This window comes from Grammomys surdaster, unplaced genomic scaffold, assembly GCF_004785775.1.
Source record: "Grammomys surdaster isolate TR1022 unplaced genomic scaffold, NIH_TR_1.0 216, whole genome shotgun sequence".
In the NCBI taxonomy this organism is placed as follows: Eukaryota; Metazoa; Chordata; class Mammalia; order Rodentia; family Muridae; genus Grammomys; species Grammomys surdaster.
The window spans coordinates 1,452,391-1,479,470 of NW_021604661.1; the positions used below are offsets into that span (position 1 = coordinate 1,452,391).

A 27,080-nucleotide genomic window follows, 5' to 3' on the forward strand; every position below is an offset into this window, starting at 1 on the left:
ATACCCTGGGTTCAGTCGCCAGTGTTAAAAACAACAGGATATAAATAAAGTGTGTACAGACACACGTAGAGGGGTTTGTGAAGAAGAGACACTTGGGGTATGTACTTGTGTAGATATGCATGTCCAAAAAAAGAACATACAGGAATGTAGACAGTTTGAATGAAAGAGATAGATATAGACACAGGAACATACAACATAGGTCTACACACACACATACAGATCCTGAAGAAAATATAAATGCCCATGCATGGTGTCATGTACAGGCCCCTAAGGGACATATCTGCAGGCATAGACAGACTCAGAGGCAAAACATGTAGACCGAGTTCTGCCACACTCATACTGTCTCTGCTGACCCAAAGCAAATGAAGCCACAGGGATACCACATGTGCCCAGATCCACTGTAACTCTCTGATACAACCTAGAATCGTGGAGAAGCAAACAGAGATCCCTGTGATAAGACAGAAATGTTTGTATAGTGAGTATTAAAGACATATTTAGGGAGGCACACAAAGAAAAAACAAGGATCATAATGAAACACAAATGGGGACACATCTATAGACAAACTCCAGAGAGAAGCAACAGAGTGGCTATGTGGTCAGAAGTGGAATGGATGGAATGGAGAGAATCAGAAAAGATAGTGTCCAGAATGAGAAAGAACATTTTAGATACCCTCAGAAACAGCTGTGAGAGCAGTAGACTTATTGAGAGGTCCAACACAAGGGAAAAGTGGTCACATTTGAAATGAAAAGGACCGGGAGACACATAGAAATGTATAGACTTCCAAGTACCTACCACAGATCTTCCTGGGCACACATGTAAGAGAGTAGTGCATACTGGTAAACTTCAGTACCCTTAGAGGACAGTGAGAATGATATCCAGTGAGGCAGGAACTCACAAAGACAGCCCCAGACTGAAAGTGGTGCACAGGTGCTCAGATACAAAGATTCCACAGGCGAAGACAGCTGTGCAGAGAGGGGGCCATCTGGGGAGTAGTCTCTTCTCCCAGGGAATTACAAGTTGGAACAGGTGGGTCTGTTTCAACACTTGCTATCCACCTTCTGTTAGGTCATGTCTGTGAGGCCTTATGTGGAGGGCCCTTCCAGGCTGGTTGTGGTGGGAGGTGACAGCACATCTAGAGAGAGGGCCATGTATGCCTAGAATGCTGATGAAATAGAACTAGAAAGACCTTTAGAGGCTCGGCCAGGGTCTGGGGTGGGAAGACTGGAGTGTACTTGGGCTGATCCATGGCCTGGTTACTGCCTCTGCAGGCCTGTTTTAAACAGGCTGGCCTGAATTCCTGTGAGCACTTTCTGCCCTGAGTATTCCACTTTTACTTTGCAGGCCTTCCCAACGTGGGGAAAAGCAGTCTGATCAACAGCCTGAAGCGCAGCCGTGCGTGTAGTGTGGGAGCTGTTCCTGGCGTCACCAAGTAAGAGCTGCTCACTGCTCCACTTCAGAAATCCTTGACATTATCATCCCATCCTAGTTCACATGTCTTCAGCCCCTGCCCCATTTCCTAATTGTGGACTGTCCTCTGATTCCTACTCTGGGTTTAGGAATCCTACTAATAGCCCTCATTTACCTGGCTCATCCCAGGTGTCTTGCTGGGTCTTTCCTAACAACTACAAATAGCTCTGTTGCTTAGATGAAGCAGCAGAGACCCAGAGAGTCAGAAACTTGTCTGAGATCCTGCAGGTAAGTCCCCAGTATAAGAGAGTAAATTTTAGAATTAGCCTTGGGTCTGTAGCACCTCAGATCCCCTTCCCTGGCCCTACATCTTTCTACTTCACCTCAGACTTAACATACCTTCCCCTCTTTTCTTTGATCTCCCTTCAACCTCCCCTTCCCCTAGACCCAACATTTGTGACTTGGTATCATGTACAGATAGGCCTTGTTTTTCTCTCTAGATTCATGCAGGAGGTCTACCTAGACAAGTTTATCAGGCTGCTGGATGCACCAGGCATTGTCCCAGGACCCAATTCAGAGGTCGGCACCATCCTGCGTAATTGCATCCATGTGCAGAAGCTGGCAGACCCTGTGACCCCAGTGGAGACCATCCTTCAGCGCTGCAACCTGGAGGAGGTATAGAGCAGGGTCCTCAGTGGATGCATGCCCTGTCCTACTACTTCACAGGTCCTTCACTCCTTCTCATGGCTTTTCTTCTTCATTTTGCTAGATTTCCAACTATTATGGTGTATCTGGATTCCAGACGACTGAGCACTTTCTGACTGCAGTGGCCCATCGCTTGGGAAAGAAGAAGAAGGGAGGTGTATATAGTCAAGAACAGGCTGCCAAAGCTGTGCTGGCTGACTGGGTGAGGTGAGGAAGGGCTTGAGTAGGAGGTGGTGTTTATTGATGCCAGTAGGACAGCCTGACTTCCTGGGTCCTAAGGTAGGGAACAGCCAAAGAACTGGTCATGCCTTGGTCAGCATTCTGTGCCTAGTGGTTATTCAGCAGTTCAACACATTGTTGAGATGCTTTTGTCTGGACTTTCTTGTCCTGCGTCCTTGGTAGGTTATTTGTTCTCAGTGACAACACCAGCAACCTCTCCTTATCTCCCAATACAGTGGGAAGATCAGCTTCTATACACCACCGCCGCCCACTCATACTCTGCCCACCCATCTCAGTGCTGAGATTGTTAAGGAGATGACTGAGGTCTTTGATATAGAAGATACTGAGCACGCCAATGAAGACACCATGGAATGTAAGTGTGGATGGGTGGGGTACCTGTTTTGTCCTAATAGAGCCCAGAGCTAATGTCAGAGTACACATTTGATCTCCCCTTCCCTGGGGCTACTTGGGGTTTGGTATTAAAATTTATTCATTGTCCTGCAACTTAAAAAATTCTAGTTTGGGCTGTGAGGGTATGGGTAGGGGTGGTGGTTGTGGTGAATGAACTTTTGGGAGATTGGCTGACTAACTGGAACCCTTTTAGGTTCTCTGAAAGTGAGGCTCCAGTTCTTTTGAGTTGAAACATCACTTTAAAAAGCTCGTGTGTGTGTGTCTGTCTGTCTGTCTGTCTGTGTTTCTTGAGACAAGTCTCCCTATGTAGTCCTTGGCTGGTCTGTGACTCATTATGTAGACCAGGCTTGCCATAAACTACCTCTGCCTCCCAACTGATGGGATTAAAGGCTCAAAAATGGCTGTGTATGTTTACATGGGCCTATAATTGCAGCCAAACAACTGAATCAAATAACTAAATGGTCCTTCGCTCTATTCTCCCCCTATTGCCCCAGGCTTGAAAAAATGATGGTGAGGGTTAAACCCAGGGCCTGTGCTTACTATTAAAGCACTCCACTGCTGAGCTGCACCCACAGGTGTTCTAGGCATTTTAGACAGGATTTTACTATCTATGTAGCTTTAAGTGACCTAGTGCTTACTGTACAGCCCAGGCTGACTTTGGACTTTAGATAATCCTCTCCCATCAGGCTTCTGAGTACTAGTCTATGCCACTGTACCTGGCTGCTCTACAGTCTTCTCAGCTTTCTTAGATTTTTTTTTTAACCTCCATTGGTTAGTAAGATATCCTAGTGAAAAAAGATTGTATTAACTGGATTTGGTGGAACATACCTTTTAATCCCACTACCTGAGAGGCAGTAGGAGGTGATCTCTATGAATTCCAAGCTAGCCAGAGCTTCATAGTGAGACCCCATGTTAAAAAGAGTCATCTGAAAGGTGCATAGATGATGCTAGCTCTCCTGTTCTGTTGTCTTAAATTCCTCAGCAGAGTAGTGAGGTGGTTATAAGTGTGGACTACCTGCATTTAAATACATTTAAATTTTGTTTCTCATTAGTTGTATGATATTGAGCAAGTCTGTTCACTTGACTCTGTCTCTGTGATACCATTTGTAAAATAAGAACAGTAGCACCCGTTCCAGAAAGGTATTATGTAGATTTATCTAATTTGTAAATGAGTGCCAGGGGTATAGCTCAGTGGTATAGCTCGTGCTTAGTATTCACAAGGCCCAGTTTCAACTCTCAGCACTGGAAAAGAGTCAAGTGCAATAGAGCCGGACATATAGTACATCAGTGCTCTGTAGATGCTATCTGGGGGATATGGAGGTGTGACTTCCCAAAACTGGTGAATAGGTTTCTGCTTAGACACTACTATTTGTAGTCCTGGTCTGTGCCTGTTGTTAGCATTCTGTCTAAACTCCACCCCACAGTTACCTGGCAACAGCTAGGTATGCTTCTCCCCACAGTTACCTGGCAACAGCCAGATAGGCCTGGCCCACTATAAAGGGGCTGCTTGCTCCCTCCTCTCTCTCTTGATCTCCTGCTCCTTTTCTCTTGCCTTCTTGCTCTCCCTCTGTCCCCTCTCCCCTTCCCCATTCCCTTCCTACTCTCTCCATGTGCTCATGCCCCCCCTCCCCCAGCCTCTACTAGCCTCTTAACTCCTCTTCCCATGCCCTGAATAAACTATTCTATACTATACTGTCTGTGGCTGGTCTCTCAGGGGGAAGGGATGCCTCGGACATGGGCCCCCTGAGACATCCCCTTCCTCCATACCTTACCACACATTCACAGAACATATCCCCTATCTCTTTATCTTTATATTTGTATAAAGACATCACCTGTGGTTCCTACTTCATTCTCTACTCTGCCTAGGACTCTCTGGTCACACGTCTGGAAACTGTTGAGAAAGCACTGTTTGACCTGCAGTCCTATTTCTGTCATTTCCTTCTGTGGGTGCTCTAAAGTCCTGGATTACAAGTGAGGACAAGAAGACTTGCCTGCTTTCTATGTGTGGCAAGCTACCCTGCTTGCTGAATTTTCATTTCTGATTCTGTCAAGTGGGCAGTTGAGAGGGATTTGAAATTATGTTTTAATGGAGCCTGGATTTTTAGAGGCAAGAGGAGTGTCATCACTGTAGGGAGAGGATGAGGGTGGGAAAGAGGTTATGGGTAAAAAGTATTTGAAGGAGTTGGTCCTAGTGTGCCATCTTGAAGAGGGAACAGGAATGAAGGCATTCAATAAAGTAGGTGGGATAAAGTCGGTAGAGGTGAGATCTGAGGGTGCTGTGGCATGAAGCGAAATGGATGGCTGAGGGTTGCACTGGAAGCCACTTCTAGGCAAGGGGCAAGAGGACAGGGGCCTGGTTCGAGGAAGGAATCCTCTTGGCTGTCTTTATCACATTTTAGCCAGAGTACAAGAGATGCCTTCTGCCTGTTTTTCTCTTAATCCTATGAATAAGAGTTGTGGAATTCCCGTTTCTCACATAGCAAGCTGATTTAAGGCTAACTCCCAGCAGGCAAGTATCCTATAATATCTATGCCTTTGTTCTGTTTTTATTTTGGAACAGGGTCTCCCTATATGTAGCCCAGGCTGGTATTGAACACATGATCCTCCTGCTTTACCCTCCTGAGTGCTGAGATTACAGGTATGCACTGCTTGGATTTATTAGTCATGCTTTTAAATATTTGTTATGTAGCCCCTAGGCAGAAACAACCTCACCCACTCCCACGCCTCTGGTGGCACCCTCACATCTTTTCTGCTGCGACCTAACCAGAGGGCTGCCAGCAAGGAGGAGCCAGGATTCTAACAGTGGTGTTTGTATTATAGGCTTAGCCGTGGGAGAATCCGATGAGCTGTTGGGTGACATGGACCCAAAAGAAATGGAAATCAGGTGGCTCCATTCTCCACTGGTGAAAATAGCAGATGCCATTGAAAATAAATCCACCGTGTATAAGGTATCTCTGCACATATTCATGGCAGCTGTCTCCTACTCAGGGTTCTGGGAAGGAGTCAGTTCCTTCTGTGTATGTCTCCAGGGGTGTTGAGGTATGAGTCACTCACATACTTCCTATGGACATGTAGATGCTTGACCTGGTGTTTTTTGGCCAGACAGTGACATGTCTAAGGAGCTCTTTCAAGCAAGTTTTCCCAGCCCTGGTTCCAGTCCATAGCACAGGCATCACAACCTTACTCACCCAGTTATTCAATTAGCAGATGACTCCTTCCGTTGACTAGTATTTAGAATCCCATACACTGTTAGTCACCAAATCTTACAGCTATTCATTACCATATTTCTTGAGACATGGTCAGAATTTATCATCTCTATGATTCCTATAATCCTAGAGTATGCTACTAGGCCTCAACTTACCTGGACATGCTCCATGGTTTCTTTTGTTGCTGTTTGAGACAGGGTCTCATACCAGGCTGGCTTTGAACACCTGGTCCTCCTGCCTCCCAACTCAGTGCTGAGATTACAGGTATGTATCATCATGACTGCCTATTCTGTGGTTCTAGTCTGAACCTGTTAGTTCCCCTGCTTAAATACCTTTCCCTGGCTTGCTATACAACACCTTCACAGCATCACATGATTCTGTTCTATTGTTGTTATTATTTTCTTTTTCAAGACAAGGTTTCTCTGTGTAACAGCTCCGATGTAGACCAGGCTGGTCTCAGATTCACAGAGATCCACCTCCCCTTCCCTCTGCAAAAGGCATGTTCCTCCATTGCTGGGCCACTCTGAGTTTTTTCTTTCTTTTTTTTTTTTTTGTTTTTTTGAGACAGGGTTTCTCTGTGTAGCCCTGTCTGTCCTGGAACTCACTCTGTAGACCAGGCTGGCCTCGAACTCAGAAATCCGCCTGCCTCTGCCTCCCAAGTGCTGGGATTAAAGGCATGCGCCACCACTGCCCAGCTACTCTGAGTTTTTCCAACATCTTTTTTTTTTAGTCACCCATCTCTGCTCCTCCAAAGTTTTCATTTCAGACACATAGAGGGAGTGATTATAGGTGGGCAATAATAACATGGGAAGAGCCTATATTTAAGTGCCCTAAACTGTACTACTTGTTAGTTGGTCAGAGAACCCTTAAGCTCCATCTTGAAGGCTGAGTTCTCTGGGCTCAAAACAGGGCTCAAAGAGATGGTATTTGGAGGGAATTGCTAGTGCTACTAGGTGACTGGAGTAGAGGTTGAAAAAGGTGAATCTGGAGTCTGAGCACAGAATGCATACCTTAAGTTTGATTTTGACCCTTAAGGCAACAGAAAAGCATTGATGGTTGCCTGATTTCATTTTTGGGTCAAATCTCCTCTCTAGTTTTATATATTGAAGTAAAACATCTTAACTAGGTAACAGATGCTTATTACTTAAAATTGAGAATGGGCTGAAGGCTGCACAATGAAAAGTCTCTTATTTCTATCCCCCACTCACTCTGTTCCCTCTTTGGAGACAGTCACTATTATCAGACTTTGGGATGTCCTTTCAGACCTATCTTCTTGTATTTATTTACACACACACACACACACACACACACTAGTTTGAGATAACCATTGTTTTTAAAATTTGAGACAGGGTAGCCTTGGCTGTCCTGGAACTTACTCTATAGACCAGGCTGGCCTCGAACTCACAGAGATATCTACCTGCCACTACCTCCCAAGTGCTGGGATTAAAGGTGTGTGCACTCTATGCCAAGCTGAGATAATTTTTTTTGTCAGTGCTGGGGATTGAACCCAGGGTCTCTTATATACTAGGTAAGCCTTTTACTACTGAGCCACATCCAGCCCCAAGTAACTATTTTAATTAAAATAGAGGAGGCTTTTCCCCTTGTTCTGTACTTAGTTCACTTACAATTTTTTTTTAGTAATTACTTCAAGATCTCTTATTTTTCATGGTGACATAATATCTGGAAATATTTAACAACATCCTTTGTTGCCATGCCAGTGAATGAGAATAGTCATTCGGAAAGAAAGGGGTTCAGGCTGGCCAGGCAGGAAACTCACCTCTAATCAGTAAAAGGTAAGGTGTGAATGTGTGTGTAGTGGCAAGGATCACACTATTCCCATCTTCACATAGTGCTCACATAGTGCTAGAAGTTTCCCATGCCTAAAAGAATCTACAAACCTGTCTATTTAAGGCTTCCTTCCAAAATAATATTTTTCACTGAGCCATAAATCCCTGAACGTAGTATATTTCTTAGAAACTGACAGTAGTCTCCCATTTTTGTGCTACAAGTTCCAGATTCTATCCAACGCCCTCAACAGACCTCCCCATTACTCCCAAGAAATACTGTACGAGTATGCTACCATGCCTGCCTACCTTGACAGGATCTTCCTTGTGGAAATACTGTAGAGTGTACTTCCATAAACTAAGATGCTTATGGCAGGCCCCTGTCACATATGTGACCCATTGTTGCCTGAATCATGTTTATGTGACTGTGTACTTCCTTAGGTATGTGTATATTTATGTTACATTGGTACATGATACATAGGAAATGCTCTGTTAATATTTGGTTTTACTACTCACATATACCCACCACACAGATACCCTTCATACTGCCCTGATGGGTAGACAACATGCTTTGGGTTAGGTTGAGCCTAGTTATTTACTGAAGGTGGAAGTAAGTCTAACATTTCTTTGTTCCCAGGTTTGTCCCATATAGGTGGGCCCAAAGTAGGTGTTAAAAGTACTACCTGAGTAAGGCCTAGAAGGGTTACTTCAACAAAGGAACATTGTACGATCAGTTGTCACTAATCAAGTAAATACTTTTTTCTGGGTTGGTTTTTTTTTTTTTGAGACAATCTCTGTAGCACAAGCTAACCTAGAACTCATCCATCTAGTCCAGGCTGGCCTTATGCTTATATCAATCCTGCCTCAGCCTCTTGACTGCTAAGATTACAGGTGTAAACCATCACTGCTTCCTTTCCTCTTTCAAATTCTTGTAAAAGCCTTGTAGCCAAGGTGGTGGCGGCATACACCTTTAAGCCTTCCCAGCACTCCAGAGGCAGAGGCAGGTATATCTCTATGAGTTCAAGGCCAGTCTACAGAGTGAGTTCCAGGACAGTCAGGGCTGTTAAACAGAGAAACTGTCTTGAAAAACAACAAAAAGCCTTGCAAGCTACCCATTGATCACCTTTTTGTACAGATGAACAAATTGAGGCTACACGGGCTCTCTAAGCATCAGTTAGAATATGGTGGAGCCATAATTGGCTGTAGATTCCTTCTTACCTATCCCTATATTTGGTTTCTCTGTAGGAGTGTTTAGAGATCAAGACCCTACCATTATTATTATTTTTCTTCCCAGATTGGAAATCTCACTGGATATTGCACCAAACCAAACCGTAATCAGATGGGGTGGCCTAAACGCAATGTGGACCACCATTGCCCCCAAAATAACCGTGTAATAGAGGTCAGTTCTGTGGACCGCCGCCCGATGTTGCAGAGGATCCTGGAGACAGACCCACTTGAACAAGGCCAGGCTCTGGCATCTGCCTTGAAGAATAAGAAAAAATTGCAGAAGCGTTCAGGTAGGGGTACCTGACCGACCATTCCTGTGCTTTGGAAAATAGGGGCTGATTGGGGCTAGGACTAAGGACTTTTTTTTTTTTCTGTTTTTTTCCAGACAGGGTTTCTCTTATAGCCTGGGCTGTCCTGGAACTCACTCTGTAGACCAGGCTGTCCTTGAACTCAGAAATCCACCTGCCTCTGCCTCCCAAATGCTGGGATTAAAGGTGTGTTCCACCACTGCCCGGTGAACATCTCCATATGTGTCTCTCTATGGAAGAGTTGGAGAGATGGGATTAGGAAACTCATGGACTGGCAAGTGGTTCTCAGAGTTTTAGCTTGCATCAATGTTACCTGAAGGGTTTGTTAAGGCAGAAATTTAGAGCCTACACTTATAGAACCACTGCCCTTGTCTGTGTATCATGGTTCCACATTTCTTGGGAGCTTCCTGTCTGTTAGGTAGAATGCATACTATCATTTGTACTCTATAAAATAGTCAGTGCTTCCAAAACCCAGAGGATACACAATAAAATCTCTTAAGGCTTTTTGTCATAGGCAGCTTGCCCTTCTTAAGCAGATATACGGCAGGGTGGTGGTGGCGCACGCCTTTAATCCCAGCACTTGGGAGGCAGGCGGATTTCTGAGTTCGAGAGTTCGAGGCTAGCCTGGTCTACAGAGTGAGTTCCAGGACAGCCAGGGCTACACAGAGAAACCCTGTCTCGAAAAACCAAAAAAAAAAAAAAAAAAAGCAGATATATGGAGAAGTCATATGTTCTGAGTTTTCCACACAAATGCTTGGCACTGAGCATACAGTTTTCGTTTCATAGTTTCTCCATCTTGTATCTTAGGAATATTTCTACATCACTATACAAAAGAATTTCATCTCTTTGTATTCATTGCAGTCCTTTGTGTAGTTGACCCCTTCAGGGTTTTCGGTTATTTATAGTAACCTCCATATCTGTGGCTTCTGTACTACAGATTCAATTAAGTTGAAATATAAGACATTTGGAAGAAATTGCATCTTTTAGGGGCTAGAAAGATGGCTCCATTGTTAAGAGCACTTGTTGCTCTTGCAGAGGACCCAGGTTTGGTTACTAGTACCCACATATGACTCAAAAGTGTCTGTAATTCTAGTTTTAGGACATCCAACTCTTCTTCTGACCTCTTCAGACACTTAGCATGTGGTTCACATACATGTACATAAAAATAATTTTTTCAAGACAAGGTCTAACTGTGTAGCCCTGGCTGTCTTAGAACTCACTGTGTAGATCAAGCTGGCCTCAAATTCACAGAGTCTGCCTGTCTTTGCCTCCTGAGTGCTAGGATTAAAGGCATGTGTCACTACACCTGCCTAAATACATTTTTAAAGTTAAAATAGGTGCAGGCTATGTTCCTTGTCATTATTTCTTGAATGACAGGATAGCAGTTGTTTTGTAGTCTTTGTATTATATTGGGTATGATAAGGAATCTTGTTATGCAGGAAGTTGTATGTAGGTTATATGAAGATACTACAGTATTTGTAGTAAAGCTATGGCTTTGTTATCCTCCATGGTTACTGAGCAGTAAGAAAACAGTTTTCAGTGCATTAATAAAAGTAAGTACTCTCATGCCTCAGTATCCATGGTTAAAATATAAAAATGTAGGTAGTGTTGGTTGACTCTGTCATCTGTTCTTTTTAGCTAGGCCATATTTTATAGCTATCTTGTTCTGGCTCTACAGTGAGTCCTGGGAATCCAAGGGTGACTTACCCTTAAACGTCAAGTCTTGTTAGGGAGCAGAGAGGAGACAAAACAAACAGTGGCAGTGTAGAACAATCGCTCTAAGGCCCACACAAAAGCACTTCTAGGAAGCTTAGCCCAGCTTGGAGATAGGACCGATGAGCAGAGGGTTCCTGGAGAAGTCTCAGGGAACCCTGAGGAACAAGTATATCTTGAAGATGAGACTGAGTGGTAAGCATTCAAGTTCAAAGCTAGTACTAGGGTGTAGTCCTTTACTGTGAGTGATTGAGGGTCGGTAGGGGTGATGGAGGAGTGCTAAGTTCACACAGTAAAAGAAAGTTACTAGTTTAGTACTCAGAAGACACAAAAATACTTGGAATCCTTCGAGTCTGAAACCATGAGAAAGAAACTATGCTGGGGTAATCGCTTATAGGTGAATGGATCTCCCTGTGAGGTTGACAAGTTTAATGGCCCATCTGTTTTGTTGAATGATTAGATGTGTAAATGAGCCAGTTGGAAGGTTGGGATGGGCCAAGTTAGTGATAAGCTGGTTATGGCAGGCCTGTTGGCTAAGCCAGATACCCAAAGATTGCCTGTATTTCTCCATCTACAGATAAAATTGCCACTAAGTTGTCTGACTCCATGATGTCTATGCTTGACCTCTCTGGCAACTCCGATGACTGTGCTGGTGACTGAGCAGCTGACCTTCCCCTCATACTGCAAGTACTGCTTCCTGTGGGATGGGAGAATCCAGATGCCTTTCCATTCTCCCTGATGTACTTACATAGTAGAACACCTCTATATCATATATCTTCTGCTGTAGTGCCCTCCATTCTTATCAAAAGTCTGGAGCTGCCAAACCCCAATACCCTCTACTTAATCCTTCCTGTCTTTGAAAATGACTTTGTGTTTGTTTTCGTGGTGCCAGGAATTGAACCTAATAGGTCCTCACACATGTTAGACAGCCATTCTATTACCAAGCTATAGTATTATCATCATCACCATCCATCATTATCATTGGGGAGTCTGCTTACTCAGCCTCCCAAGTACTGGGATTACAGGCTTTTGCCACCGTTCCCAATTCCCACTGTATTTTACAAGGCAGACTCTTGGCATGGTCATACCTGTAACCCTGACACTTGGGAGACTGGAGCTAGGAGGACTCTAAGTTATGGGCCAGCCTGAACTATCTGGCAAGATCCTTTCTCAACAAAACAGCCCAAAAATAAATAAGCAGGGTCCAGCTAGGCATATACCTTTAATCCTAGCACTCTTGAGGCAGAGGTAGGTGAATCTCATGAGTTTCAGGGCAGTCTAGTCTACTGAGGAAGTTACAGGGCAGCCATGGCTGCATAGAGAAATCCTGTCTCGAAAAACGAACAATAAAACAACAAAAAGAATTTGTAATTATTAAAAAAGCAAATAAGCAGAGTCTAACTGCTGATAGTGTACCTTGCACTCTAAATTTCTGTGTCCTACCCTGTGAGTTAGGCTGAAAAGGGTTAACCTCTTGGACAGGTAAATGCTCTAAAGGCTAGACTGCTGAGAAACCTGGTGATGGTGGCAGTGGCGGCTGAGGTGGTGGCTCTCCCTGCATGAGTGATCTTCTTCCTTTTTATCATCCTACAGGATCTCAGTGCCAAGGGTCCTGCCTATGTATTTTCCATTTGGGTCCTCATTTGGGTAGTGTAGGAGGAGAGGAGAGTGGTGAGTCTTTTGTCTCTGGAAGTGTCTGGGAATAAGGTAGAGGATGAAGAGTCTAGAAGGGGTATACCTATCATAGTAAGTTGGAAAACCATTCGCTGCAGGCTATTCAGGAAATATAGACCATACCTGGTTTCTGAATGGCTAGACATGAACACAAACTACTAAACTCTGAGAATCCAGTTACCACCTTTAACCTTCAATATATCCTTATCAGGAAGGGGTTAAGGCTCAGAAAGCTGACAGAATATGCTCACATCAACATGAAATGGTAGTGTGCTAGGTTTAAAACTTGAATCTAATTCAAATCTTATGCTAGCCTTTTGGTTTGCATTATTTTGTCTTCTCAACAAAGGAGCACCACTCTGGTGTTTTCTGTTGTCATGTGTTTAAAATATATTTACTATGTTTTTGAAACAACAGTAGTATTTTATGAAAAATTATGCTTTCTAAATCTCTTTAAATGATGTGCAACTTAATTCACTGATCTCATCTTAAGTTTTGGTAGACAATAATGTATTAGAAATAAAAGCATCTAGATTCTTGGGAATATAATCATGTCAAAATAAAATAGAACTAAAACCAGGTGGGTGACTCATGCCAGAAGTCTGAGCATTCAGAATGCTGAAGCGGGAAATGGCTGTGAAGTTGAGTCCAGCCTGGGCTGCAGAGCAAGAGGCAATCTCAAAGCAAAGCAAAATAATGTAGGACTCTAGATAGTCTAATTTGAGTGTATCTCAAGGTGGGGGGTAGCATGGGCATGCACAGAGAGAGAGTCTTCTCCATATAACTCAGTGTGGTCCTGAACTTTTTAGCCCCCTGATTAGCTTCCCAAGTGCTGGGATTGCAGGTGTTTGCTATCATGCCTAGCTATTTCTTTATTCTTAAAACAATTTCTTGGGTCTTTACTCTCCTCTTAAAAAATCATTTTTAATAGATTAATATATAATAGATCCCATCCTTTATGATTGTAAGTTCTGTAAGTTTGGACACCTTTTAACAGGGTTGGTCTGCCACCATAATCAAGATAGAGAATTTTTGTGACATTGTCCCCAAACTTACTGTGTCCCTTGTAGTATAGTCCTGCCCCCATCCTCAGATCCTAGCAGGCACAGACCTCTTTCCTGTTCCTTAGTATGAATGTCATAAGTCTCACAGGGACTTATTTTATGGCATTAAGCTTTTAGCTTTTTCCTTTTAAACCTTACGTTCAAGTTAGATGCAGTTGTATGAGCTCTGATAAATAGATGAAGAGTAATCATTAACATAGGACAGAAGAATTCTATTAGCCTCCCCTCCATCATTCCTGGTATTTTATAGTCAAATCTTGTTCTTTCCCTGACAGTGACTGACTTGTACTTTCGCTTTATGGCTTGTCTTTTGAAAAGAGTTGTAAGTGGAATTTAATAGTATGTAACTTTTGAGAATAGTGTGTTATAAATTATAGATTAGAGATCCATATCACTGGATATATCAATAGTTTTGACTTCTGTTTCATATGCTATTGTGTGGATGTCTTACTGCTTATTCAACCCCAAGTTGGATGACATTCTTTACAGTTGAGGAGGAAGTTATGAATAAAGCTGCTATAAAACCTTGTGTGAGACTCATTTCTTTGGCATTACTACCTAGAGTTGGATTGCTGCAATGCATGGTAAGCATATATTAACATTCTAAGAAACTGCTAAACTTCTTTGTTCTTTTAATGTACATTGAAAAATATTATTATTTTGCCTGCATGTATGTCTGTGTACCACATGCATGGTTTAAGTGCCCACAGTGGCCAGAAATGGTGTCAGATCCCATGGATTGAAATTATAGATGGTTGGTTGTGAGCCACTGTGTGGTTGCTGGGAACTGAACTTGGGGCCTCTTCAAAAGCAAAATGATCTTAACTGCTGAGCCATTTCTCTGGCTTCTAACATAACTTTTAAAATTTATGTGCAGAACATTGGTTTTGACATTATACAGCACGTCATGTGTGTACACTCACATATGTATATATACATGCATACACATACACATTACCCACCCGTTGATGGAGATCTTGGCTGGTTCATTAGCTTGTCTTTTGTAAACAGTATAGCAATAAACATGAATGTGCAGCTCCCCCTGTGCTCTGCTGACTTGGATTCCTTCAAGTATATATTCAAGAATTAGTTCAGTCATTTTGTATGATAGTTGTACTTTTTTTTTGATAGTTGTACTTTTTAAAGGTTTATATGTGTGAGAGTGAATACCACATGTGTGGGACTTGCCTGTGATACCAGAACACATCAAATTCCTTGGAGCTGGGGTAACAGGTTGTAATATAGGTGCCTGGAACCAAACTCTGGTCCTTTGGAAGAGCAGCAAGTGTTTGTAACTATTGAGCTGCCTCTCCAGCCCCAGTAGTTGAATTTTTAACTTCCTGAGGATTCTCCATACTGCTTTCCTTAGAGGCTACTCCAGTTACGCCTTCCAAACAGCAGTGCCTAATGCTTTCTCTTTCCCCACTTCCTCACCAGCATCTCTTGTCCTTTATTTTCCTGATGATGGCCATTCTGACTGGGATAAGATGGATTCTCATAGCAGTTTTTTTTTTTTTTTTTGGTTTGGTTTTTCGAGACAGGGTTTCTCTGTGTAGCCCTGGCTGTCCTGGAACTCACTCTGTAGACCAGGCTAGCCTCGAACTCTCAAACTCAAAAAATCCGCCTGCCTCTGCCTCCCAAGTGCTGGGATTAAAGGCGTGCGCCACCACTGCCTGGCTCAAAGCAGTTTTAAGGAGCTATTTTGAAACCCCATTGGCTAAGGATGATGAACATTAAAAACAATATTGCCAATTACTCTTTCTTCAAAAATCTTTTCATTACTTTTTTTTTGAGAATTTCATGCATGCACTGACAGATATATACTTGGCAAAGATCGTCATTCTGTGGGCTGTCTCTGCTGATGGTTTCCTTTGCTGAGCAGAAACCTTTTAATTGTGTACAGTCCCATCTGCCAATCTTGGGGAGTTATTTCCTGTTCTCTAGGAGTCATTTCTAGAAAGTCCTTGTCTGCATGTACCTTAAGTGTTCCCCCCCCCGCCCCATGTTTCTCTAGCAGTTTCAGTTTCAGGTCTGACTTTAAAGTCTTTGATCCATTTTGAACTGATTTTTGTACAGGGAGAAAGAGATAGATCATGTTTCATTCTTCTACAGGCTATCATCAGTACCATGCTTTGAAGAGCTGTCTTTTCTCCAGCGTATATTTTGACAGCTTTGTCAAAGATTAGGTAGCTGTAGGTGTGTGCGTTTATTTCTGGCTCCTTTATTCTGTTCTATTTGTCTGTGTGTCTTTGCTAACCCATTTCCAGTGTGGCACTAACATGGAATTAAAGGCATGCATGTGCTATCATACCCCAGCTTATCATTTCCTTTCTAAGCTGCTATGTAGTTTTCAGCATTTGAATTGTAATAGATAAAAATCATAGTCTCAGCACTTGGGAGGCAGAGGCAGGCAGATTTCTGAGTTTGAGACCAGCCTGGTTTACAGTGCGAGTTCCAGGACAGCCAGGGCTACACAGAGATACTCTGTCAAAAAAACAAAACCAACCCCACTCCCCCAAAAAACAAACAAACAAACACACAGAACAACAAAAACATATGTTTAGGGTACTTTTTTTTTTTTTTTTTTTTTGGTTTTTTGAGACAGTGTTTCTCTGTATAGCCCTGGCTGTCCTGGAACTCACTCTGTAGACCAGGCTAGCCTCGAACTCAGAAATCTGCTTGCCTCTGTCTCCCAAGTGCTGGAATTAAAGACGTGCGCCACCACTACCTGCGTTTTTTACTTTTTTTGAGACAAAGTTTCATGTAATCCAGGTTGACCTCAAGTTTAGAGATGGTTTATCTTTTGGATATAAACCATCTAAGTAGGGTTGAGCATCACATAGATAATATTTTTAGTTTTGGGGCAACTACCATTCTGTTTTTGTCTTGGCCGTATTAACTTATATTCCCACTAATAGTGTAAAAGAGAGCCTTTGAGGCTGGAGAAATGGTCCAGCAGTAAAGAGGTCCTGGTCTTCCAAAGGGCCTGTTTTTATTCCCAGAACCTCCATTGGGAAACAACCACTCCTGCTTCAAGGGATCCGATGCCCTCTTCTGGCTTCCTTGAACACTTGAACTCATATGTGCACACCCCCACCCCCACCCCCAATTTTAAAAGTAAAATTAAATCTTAACTTTGAAAATGAGTTTCTTTATTTCTGTATCCTCTCTAAAGCTTGTCTTTTGACAGTTTTTTCCCTTGTTTTTTGAGACAAGAGTCTTTCCATGTAGCCCAAGTTTGTCTTAAACTCCTGAGAATCCTTCTACCTCTGCCTCTAGAGTACTTGGATCACAAGGGTATGCCACTATGTAGGGCTTCTCTTACCTTTTTGATAGTATCCATCCTAATATGTGATATCCTATTGTGATTCTGATTTGGCATGTCTTCATTATAGCTGCTAATATACTTGGTCAATTTGCTTCTTTTTCTTCAACAGAAACTTACTGGGCACAGAGTACATTCCTTGCACTGAGTTAGGCATTTTATACTAAGATGAAAAGGCAAGTGTCATGCCCCCAAGAAGTTCTTGATCTACACTGAAAATACTAGTAAGGTTGTTGCTACAGCAGAGATTTCTGCAGTCTTTGTAGCCTGGGACATGGAAGGCCTAATTTGGCAAGGAGAAAGTTTACAGGAGCGAGCTTTTGGGCTGAAACTTGAAAGGCGAGTGTAAGTCCTGCTAGGCAAACAGCTCACTTCTTGAACAAGAGATACCATTTTTCAAAGAAATGGTCTTTTCCTCATTGTTTGTTTTTGGCACTTTTGTTCAAAATGGACCTAGGTGCATCAATTTATGACAGTACTAGACTTTTTTATTAGGCCTGTGATAGAGTTGAAATTAGGAAGTATGCTTCCAGCTTTGTTCTTGCTTAGGATTGCTTTATTTATTAAGGGCTGTCTTGAATTTTAGAATTTTTTCCTAGGATTTTTATAGCAATTACATTGAACTTACAGATTACTTTGGGTAGTATGGACAGTTTAAACAGTACCAATTTCCTTGCTACCTGAACATGGGTATCTGTCCATTTATTTGTATTTGTGTTTTTTTCTTTTCCCTTTCTTCTCTCCTTTCTCTTTTACATTGATTTTATTATTGTTATGACAATTTAAATGTTTTTAAAAGTTTTTTTTTTAATTTTAGGTGTATGAGTGTTTTCTCTTCCTGCCTGCATGTATGTTTCCCGAATTTGTGTGTGGTGTCTCTTGCGCATGGAGGTCAGAAGAGGATGTTGGATCCCCTGGAATTATGGTTGGTTGTAAACCATCATGTGTGTTCTAGAAACACTGAACCATGGTCCTCTGAGAGAGCAGCAAGTGGTCTTAATGGCTGAGGCATCTAACTACTATGTTATTATAATTGTTAAATTTATTTTATATTATTTTATGAGTATGGATGTTTTGCCTGCCTGTATGTTTGTGTACTACTTGTGTGCTTGGTGCCTGTGGAGATCAGAAGAGGGTGTCAGGTTCCCTGGAACTTCAGTTCCAGATGGTAAGTCACCATGTGAGTGCTGGGAATCAAACCTGAGTCTTCTGGAAGAGTAGCCAGTGCTCTTCTGACCCGTCTTTCTATGCAATGTATATTGAACGCTTTCATCTCCCCTCTCCCAACTCTTGACCACCCTCTCCACCCTCCCATCCCTTCCTACCCAACTTTGAAATTTCCTCTTTCCTTTTTTTCTCTCTCTATTGAGTTGAATTTGTTTCCAACTGGTCTCAGGAGTCTTGGCAGCAGGGCTTGCTCTAGCATGTGGTCAACCTAACCAGGGGTCACATAGTTAAACAAAACTGGCTCTCCTGGCAGCTATCACATACCAGTGGCTCTTCAGCTAGTGGTGGGATTTTGTTCCCACTTCTACATCTCCATTCTGGGATTTGATCTGGCTTAAGCTTGCACAGGTCTTGTTCTTGCTGTCACAATCACTGTGAGGTCAAATGTGCAACTGCCATGCTGTGGCTGGAAAAACACTGGTTTCTTTGATGTTATTACTACATATGGTTCTTACAATCTTACTGCTTCCTATTCTTCCAAGGTCTCTGAGCCTTGAGATGGGAGTATAGTACAATATGTACGTCCCATTTAGGCTGAGCACTACAGGTTCTTAGTAGCTGTATATTAGGGTCTCTGTGTTAACTGTCATCAACTTTATGGAGAAATTTCTCTGATGAGGATTGAGAGATGCTGTGATCTGTGATGTGATGGCTATTCTTGGCTACATCTGTAATTAACTAAGACCCAAATCGGCTGAGTATACCTCTGAAGGGTTTTTTTCTTAATTAAATCATTTGAAGTGAGAAGCTCTACTTTCAATATGAATCTTCTGAGGTGGAAAGATCCATCTTGAATTCAGATCCTTTGAGGTAAGAAGATAAACCTTTTCTCTGAGCCACTTCTTCTGCAGGGCATGGAAGAAGGAAGCTTGCTCCTTGCCTGTTTGCTCTTGCTGGCAAGTTCGTTTTTTTCACTGGTATTAGAGCATACTTCTTTGGGATTCCAGGATATACTGAAGACCAGTTCAGACATCCCGTCTTGTGAACTGAACAACTACTAAATACTTAGACCTTCTGTAAGTAGACAACCATTGTTGAACTAGTTGAACTACAGCTTGTGAGCATTTCTAATAAATCGTGTGTGTGTGTGTGTGTGTGTGTGTGTGTGTGTGTGTGATTTGTAGGGTTCACATACTTTTTTTTTCTTTCAGTGGCATGCATGGCAACTTGAGTGCACGTAGCACCACGAATGCTAGCCAGTTGGGAGGAAGCTTCCATGTGAGTACCAGCTTGAGTCCTTCATATCCTGGGACTCAAGTATTTCTCCAGCAATAGGGTCCTAACCATCACAGTCCTAGAGTAGTCAAGAGTATTTGCAGTAGCCTGTCATGCTTAGAAGAGGGTGCCTGTGTGACCCTATTGACTAACTCAAAAAAAGATAACCTATTCTAAGTGCTGGGGTTTTTATATGCTTATATAAGGTATCTAGTTGGGGTATTGTCCTCTACCACCATTGAAAGGTAACTCCATTAAACCTCTTTTTGTATATGTCTATATTTTAGAAGGCATCTATAGTATTCAGTCTCTATATGGCATTTTCAAAGGCCATCTGTATTAGTTTCCCTCATTTCTCCTCTACCCCACCCTCACACCCCTACCCCAATTTAACCCTTCCTATTCCATTATTCCCCTTTCTTTATACCACTGTGTTCTATCTTCCTATTTCAAGGCCCCTTTGACCATAGACTCTTTTAGAATACTTCTAGGGGTATTCTAAATCGAGTACATATATTTGAAGATTCTGAGCTGAGATCTGCAAATGAGAGAAAACATGTCACTCTTATATCTTTGGGTCTGGAGTTACCACAATCAGAATGATTGTTTCTGGTTCCATTCATTCATTGACTTGAGAATTCCATAGTTCTTGACAGTTGAATGTAAATCTACCACATTGAAATTATCCATTCATCACTTGATGGTCATCTAGGCTGTTGCCATTTCCTAACTCTTGTGACTAGAGCAGCAGTAAACATAGAGGAGAAATATCTCTATAGCAACGTACAGAGTCTTTTGAGTAAGTATATTTATAAAAAGCCAGACTAGGTATGGTGTGCCTCCTTTCAGTTTTGTTGAGGAGCCTACACACTGATGTCCATAGTGGTTGTACCAGGTTACACACTCGCCAGCAGTCATTTAGTGCTCTCTGCCTTTTCTTACATCCATGCCAGCATCTGCTGTCATTTGTTTCTTTGATCTTGGTCATTTTGACTGGGGTAAGATGAAATCTCAAAGTTTTAATTTGTATTTCTCTGATGTCTAAAGATGTTGAACATTAAAAAAACTATTTTTTAGCCATTTGTATTTCATCTTTTCAGAACTTTCTGTTTAGTTCCTTGAACTGTCTTAAAACCATATTTAAAAATAATTTTGATGTTTTAGAGGTTTTTTTTTAGTTCTTTGTATATTCTAGATACTAACCCTCTATAAGATGTATAGCTGATAAAGATTTTTTTCCCCATTCTGTGGGCTGATTCTTCACTTGAATAATGGTATCTTTAGTTGTACAGGAGATTTTTAGTTTTATGAGGTCCCATTTATTAGTTGTTGGTCTTAGTGCTTATGCTTCTTGTTCAGAAAGTCCTCTCCTGTGCCAATGAGTTTGAGGTTATTCTCTACTTTCTCTTCTGTCAGGTTCTGTGTATCTGGTTTTATGTTGAGGTCTTTGATCCATTTGGAATTGTTTTGTGCAGGGTGATAAATATGGATCTATTTGCATTCTTCTACATTCTGACATCCAGTTAGATCAGAACCATTTGTGGAAGATGCTGTCTTTTTTTCCAGTGTATATTTCTGAATTCTTTGTAAAAAAAAAAATCAGGTGTCTTTAGGTATGTGGGCTTATATGTGTGTCTTCAATTCAATTCATCTGTTTTTATGCCAATACATGCTATTTTTATTGTTACAGCTCTACAGTATGTCTTGAAATCTGGGATGGTGAGATCTCCAGCATTATTTATTTATTATTCAGATTGTTTTAGCTATCCTGGGTGTTTTGTGTTTCTATATGAAGCTGAGAATTGCTTCCCCCACCTGTTAGTATTCTGTCTAAACTCCACCCCCACCCCCAATTTCTGGGGAGAATTGTGTCAGAATTTTAATGGAGGTTACATTGAATCTGTAGATTGCTTTTAGTAGGATGGCTACCTTAATGATATTAATCCTATTGATCTATGAGTATGGGAGGTCTTTCTGTCTTCTGATATTTTCTTAAATTTCTTTCTTCAAGCTGGGTGGTAGTGATGCATCTTTTTAGTCCCAGCACTTGGGAGATAGAGGCAGGCAGATCTCTGAGTTTGAGGTCTACAGAGCTAGTTCTAGGACAGCCAGGGCTACATAGGAATCTTGCCTTGAAACATAAAAATAAATTTAAAATATATTATAAAAATAAATTAATTCCTTAAAGTTTTAGCATACAGGTTTTTTCTTTTTATTAAACTATTTTATTTATTTATATTCCAAATATTGCCCCCTTCCGGGTCCTTTTCCCCAAGTTCTTCACCCCATTCCCCCTCCTCTTTGTTTCTAAGAGGGTGCTCCCCTACTCACCCCCAAACCACCCCCACCAACATTTCCCTTCCCTGGGGCTTTAAGTTACTACAGGATTAGGTGCATTCTCTCCCTTTGAGCACAGACCAGGCAGTCCTCTGCTACACATGTACCAGGAGCCATGGACCAGCCCATGTTTGCTCTTTGATTGGTGGCTTAGTCTCTGGGAGCTCTGAGGGGTCCAGTTAGTTGATACTGTTGTTCTTCTATGGGGTTGACATCCCCTTTAGCTCCTTCAATCCCTCTCCTAACTCTTCCATTGGGGTCCCTGACCTTTGTCCAATGTTCGGCTGTAAAGATCTGCATCTGTCTCAGTCAGCTGCTAGTAGAGCCTCTCAGAGGACAGCCATGCTAGGCTTCTGTCTGCAAGCACAACATGATATCAGTAACAGTGTCAGGGTTTGGTGCTTGTCTATGGGATGGATCCCAAGTTGGGCCTGTCACTGGATCACTGGATGGCCTTTCCTTCAGTCTCTGCTCCATTTTTGTCCCTTTAGACAGGAATAATTCTGAGTAACTGGGAGCCATGACTATCTGCTGGAGGTGGTCTCTTCAGCATATAAGTTTTTCATTTGCTTGGTTAGAATTATCACAAGATATTTTACATTATTTGAGACTATTATGAAGGGTGCTGTTTCCCTGTTTTCTTCTCAGTCCATTTGTTGTTTTTATATAGGAAAGCTGATGATTTTTGTGAGTGAATTTTGTATCCAGCTACTTTACTGAAAGTGTTTATCAGCTGTAGGAGTTCCCTGGTGGGACTTCTAGGGTCACTCAGGTATGCTATCATATCATCTGCAAATAAAAATAGTTTGACTTCTTCCTTTCCAATTTGATTCCCTTGGTCTCCTTTACTTGTCTTTCTGATCTAGCTAAGACTTCAAGTACTATATTGAATAGGTATAGAAAGAATGGACAGACTTGTCCTGTTCCTGATTGAAATGCTTTGAGTTCCACTCTGTTTAGCACGATATTTGCTGTGTGACTTTTTCCCATGGAGCCATCTCACAGGCCAATGTCTGCCCCGCCTCTCCAGTTTCTATTGATAATCTGCCTATGAATCATACTTTCTTCCTATTTTTACACCTTATAATTTTGTGTTGAAAAGTACAAATCAAAAAATATACAATATGCTGGACATAGTGGTATATATGCTTTTAATCCCAGCACTAGGAAGGAAGAAGCAGGCTAATTTTTTAAATAAAATATATGGCAGTTTTTATAGTCTGGTTTTTCTTATTCTGGTATATTATTGTTGGTTTTTTGTTTACTGTCTTTTGTGGGCGTGAGTTCTGAGACAGGGTTACTCTGTATAGCTTTGACTGTCTAGGCTGGGCTTTAACTCAGATCCGACCGTCTCTGCCTCCCAAGTGCTAGGGTTAAAGGCATGTGCTGCTGCCACCACCACCTGGGTTTTGAATTAATTTTGTAAGCTCATCATGTGTCATGTGTGGCCACTGCAAGTTCTCCTTGGTGGTTCAGCAAAGTGGTCAGCTAATGGCTGCCCATAGATCTCCTTAAATGGCTGTCATTTCCAAGCTCACCCATCTTTTACTGAGGCACACCTTTCTCCTTGTAATGCAGCTCACAGCTCTGCCATAGGTTCTGCTTCTCTGGTTTCAGTCACATATGGGGTTTATGGTGCCCTCATTGTTCATCAGTGTGCATATCCCTATGTATGAGCACAGCCCTGGATAGCATGGAACATTCTAGATTGCTGGAAATATGTTGGAGTTTTCGAGGATTCTATGGACATCCCATTTCTCAGCATTTTCACATATGTTTTGGAAGCTGCTTACTTCTTTAAAATCTTGCTAGGAATTTTAGGTTTGGGTAGAAATAACACCAAACAAATTCATTTATTGTAGTTTGTAGTTGCCTTTTTAAGGCCCAAGGTCAAAGCTACCTTCTCTACATGGACAGAGCCTCAGCTGTTGTTTAGTAGGCCAGTCCTTACAAAATCTTCCTGTCCATCAGTCTGCCTCCTAATTTCATCTGCAAAGATGGTGGATTGTGTGCAGCTGGTGCAGAAGGCTGTTCAGGCCAAAAAGAGACGGGTGCAGCCTCACGCTGTATAAGAGAACACTCCTCTCCAGCTGCAGCCTTTTGTCTGGGATACAGCGTCCTGTCTGTTTTCTGCCCTTTCCCCACTTCCACAGGAAAATGAGTGATTTGTATCCATAGCAACCCAGTGATGTCACACACAGTGACACAGAGTACAATGAGTCTGAGGTCTGGTAGGAAATTTACAGATGACATTTGTCCAAGATAATATCGAAAAGAGCTGATAAGCTAGGGAGAATGGAACCCTTCATCTATCAAAATTAAAAGTTTCATTTCCTTTAGAGATGCACTGATGTCCAGATGTCCCTTACTCACTGGTTCTGAGATGTCTCACAGAAGGCCTTAAGGTGCCTTTACATTTAAGCATTCATTGATTTTATTTTGACACAGGGTCTCACCAAGTAACCCTGACTGACCTGGAACTAACTCACTATGTATTCCAGGCTGGCTTTGAACTCACAAGAGATCTGCCTCCTCTACCTCTCAGATGCTAGGATTGTGGTGTGTACTACCACACCCAGCTCATCTCATTTATTTGGAAACCTGTGCAATAACGGAATAGTTATATATATATGAATGACGACTGCATGCAGCAAGCCTTTCCAAACTTGAAGATAATATATATCTCTATTTAGTGCAAGTGTTTGATTTCACTCTTCATTTTATTGTGGATTTTTGTAATTTCTTTTCTAACATTGGAGCTGAAAGCCAGGGCCTTGCTTGTTAGGCAAATGTTCTACACTGAGCTATACCCCAGCCAGTTGGTATCTCTTTTTGGGGGGTTTGTGTAAAAGTCTCAGTAGATTTTCCCAGGCAACTTGTCCTTCCCTTGCCTCAGCTTTCTGAGGAGCTAGAATCACAGGCCTGAGCCATCCATCAGTCTTGACTTAGTTCGTAATATAAGATAAATCCTTTGCTTTTGTTTTTTAAGATTAGGTCTCATTACATAGCCTAGGGTGTTCTGGAACTCATTATGCTGCTTAGGGTGACTCTGAACTTATGATCCCCCTACCTCAACTCCCAAGTAATGGGGTTATAGGCATGCACTATCATGTCTAGTATCATGTCATTTTACATTTTAAAAGCATATGAACCCTGTACATGTTTTGTTAGATTTATTTCTAAGTGTTTAGGGTTCTTTTGAGCTGAAATAAAGATTATTTTAATTTTAGTTTCTACTTTTTCATTGGTGGCACATAGAAATATAATTTATATATGTTTTTGTTGAGTCTTGACCTGTTTTTTTTTTTAGCTGTTCCATTAGTAATAGACTATAATGCATGTTCTACTCTCATTGGATGGTGTAGCCTATGTTTATTACTTCCTGTTGATTGATTGTGGGCTACTGGGCTCTTCTATATGACATATAGAGACTGTACACATTCTATTTAGTTATTTTATCAATCGTTAACAGAAGGGTCTTAGACTACTAAGTTCTGCTGGAGAGATGAGTCAGCAGGTAAAGGCCTGCTATCAAGATCGATGACTCAATCCTCATAATGGAAGGAGAGAAACAGTTCTAGTAAGTTCTCTTCTCTACACATGTCAGGGTGTGTGTATGTGTGCATAATAAACGTAAAAAAGAATATTCAATTCTAATTGCAAATTTTGTCTACTTTTCTTTTGAACCCTATCAGTTTTTGCAATTTTTACAGTTTTGTTGTTTGATGCATACATACATACATACATACATACATACATACATACATAGGATTGTTACTTTTCTTATGAATTGTTTTTTGGGAGATTTAAGAATGATAGACATTTTATTTTTCTCTCTGTGTATGTATGTATGTGTGTGTATATATGTATGCATGCGTGTCTGTGTGTATAAATATATATATGCATACATGTGTGTACGTGTGTATGTGTGTGTATGTGTGTGTGTGTGTACATGTGGAGACCAGAGGTCAACCTCCTTGGTCATTCCTTAGGAACCACTCATCTTGTTTTTCCAGACAGGATCTCTCACTAGGACCAGGAACTCACTAATTAGGTTAGGCTGGCCGGCCATGGAGATCCGACCCATAAAATACTGTTTTGTATTTTATTTGTGAAAAACTTTGGATGTATAGAAACATTGCAAAGACAGCAGGGTAGGATATGTGCTTCATGTCCTATCCCTTGTGTAAGGTCCCTAGCATGAGTCAGGAGAAAGGGATGTTGATCACTAGTCGAGTCTAGCAATACACTGATGATTCCTCTCCTCTAGGAGGGACAACCAGGTCCCTGTGATATTCCTGGTCTTGTGTTCTTTATAATTTGATAAGAGATATAGGTTTCAAAGAGAGTATTACAGAAGCTTGGGCCTCTTTCTATAGCCACCAAGTTTGCTCCTGACATGCCCATTTGAGTCACCTCCACAGCTTTCTCTGAGCTGGCCCGAAGCCAGAGTCTTTGCTCTACTTTACTCACTCATTCCACATCCCTTTGGCCTTACTTCAGAAAGCCCACTTTTATTACCCTCCAACTCCACCAGTCTGTGTCTTCAGGATTTGTCACTTGGCTCCTTCTAGACACTGAAAACATATAGCACAGCATTTACTGTTTCCACAAGCTTTAACATGTAGTTGCCACCACAACCTTAGGGCGTCATAAAAGTGCCGCTGTCCCAGAGGAGAAAACTGAGGCAAAACAACTCAATCAAGATAATACACTCTCGAGAGCAATAATACCAACTAACCAGAGCTCCCAGGGTCTAAACCACCAGCCTGGGAGCACATAGGGAGGGACCCATGGCTCCAGCTGTATATGTAAGGGAGGATGGCCTTATGGGGCATAGGTGGGAGAGGAGATCCTTGGTCCCATGAAGGCTGGATGCTCCAGTGTTGGAGAATTTGAGGATAAGGAGGTGGGAGTGTGTGTGTGTGTGGGGGGGTACATCCTCATAGAAGCAGGAGGGGGGGTGGGATAGGAGGTTCCTGGGTAGGGGGGAAAGGGGATTACATCTGAAATGTTAAGAAAATATCCAATAAAAAAGATAATTCTCTCTCTGTCTCTGTCTCTCTCTCTCTGTCTCTCTCTCTGTCTCTCTGTCTCTGTCTCTCTGTCTCTCTGTCTCTCTCTCTCTCTCTCTCTCTCTCTCTCTCTCTCTCTTTTGTTTTTTGAGACAGGGTCTCTCTGTGTAGCCCTGGCTGTCTTGGAACTCACTCTGTAGATCAGGTTCACCTCAAACTCAAAAAGATCCATCTACCTCTGCC

The 27,080-nt window shown here is 41.9% G+C and overlaps 1 protein-coding gene across 2 annotated transcripts in view; it reads left to right on the forward strand.

Annotated features, from left to right (window-relative positions):
- Gnl3l (G protein nucleolar 3 like) overlaps positions 1-14,247 on the forward strand; it is a 33,077-nt gene extending 18,830 nt beyond the window's left edge. For both annotated transcript variants that reach the window (XM_028772667.1, XM_028772666.1), the window contains 7 exons: positions 1,342-1,429; positions 1,908-2,082; positions 2,177-2,319; positions 2,568-2,704; positions 5,563-5,690; positions 9,027-9,249; positions 11,558-14,247. In XM_028772667.1, the coding sequence (XP_028628500.1) occupies positions 1,342-1,429; positions 1,908-2,082; positions 2,177-2,319; positions 2,568-2,704; positions 5,563-5,690; positions 9,027-9,249; positions 11,558-11,640 (977 nt within the window). In that variant the 3' untranslated portion in view covers positions 11,641-14,247. The remainder of the gene's footprint in view (positions 1-1,341; positions 1,430-1,907; positions 2,083-2,176; positions 2,320-2,567; positions 2,705-5,562; positions 5,691-9,026; positions 9,250-11,557) is intronic.
- The last annotated feature ends 12,833 nt before the right edge of the window (positions 14,248-27,080 follow it).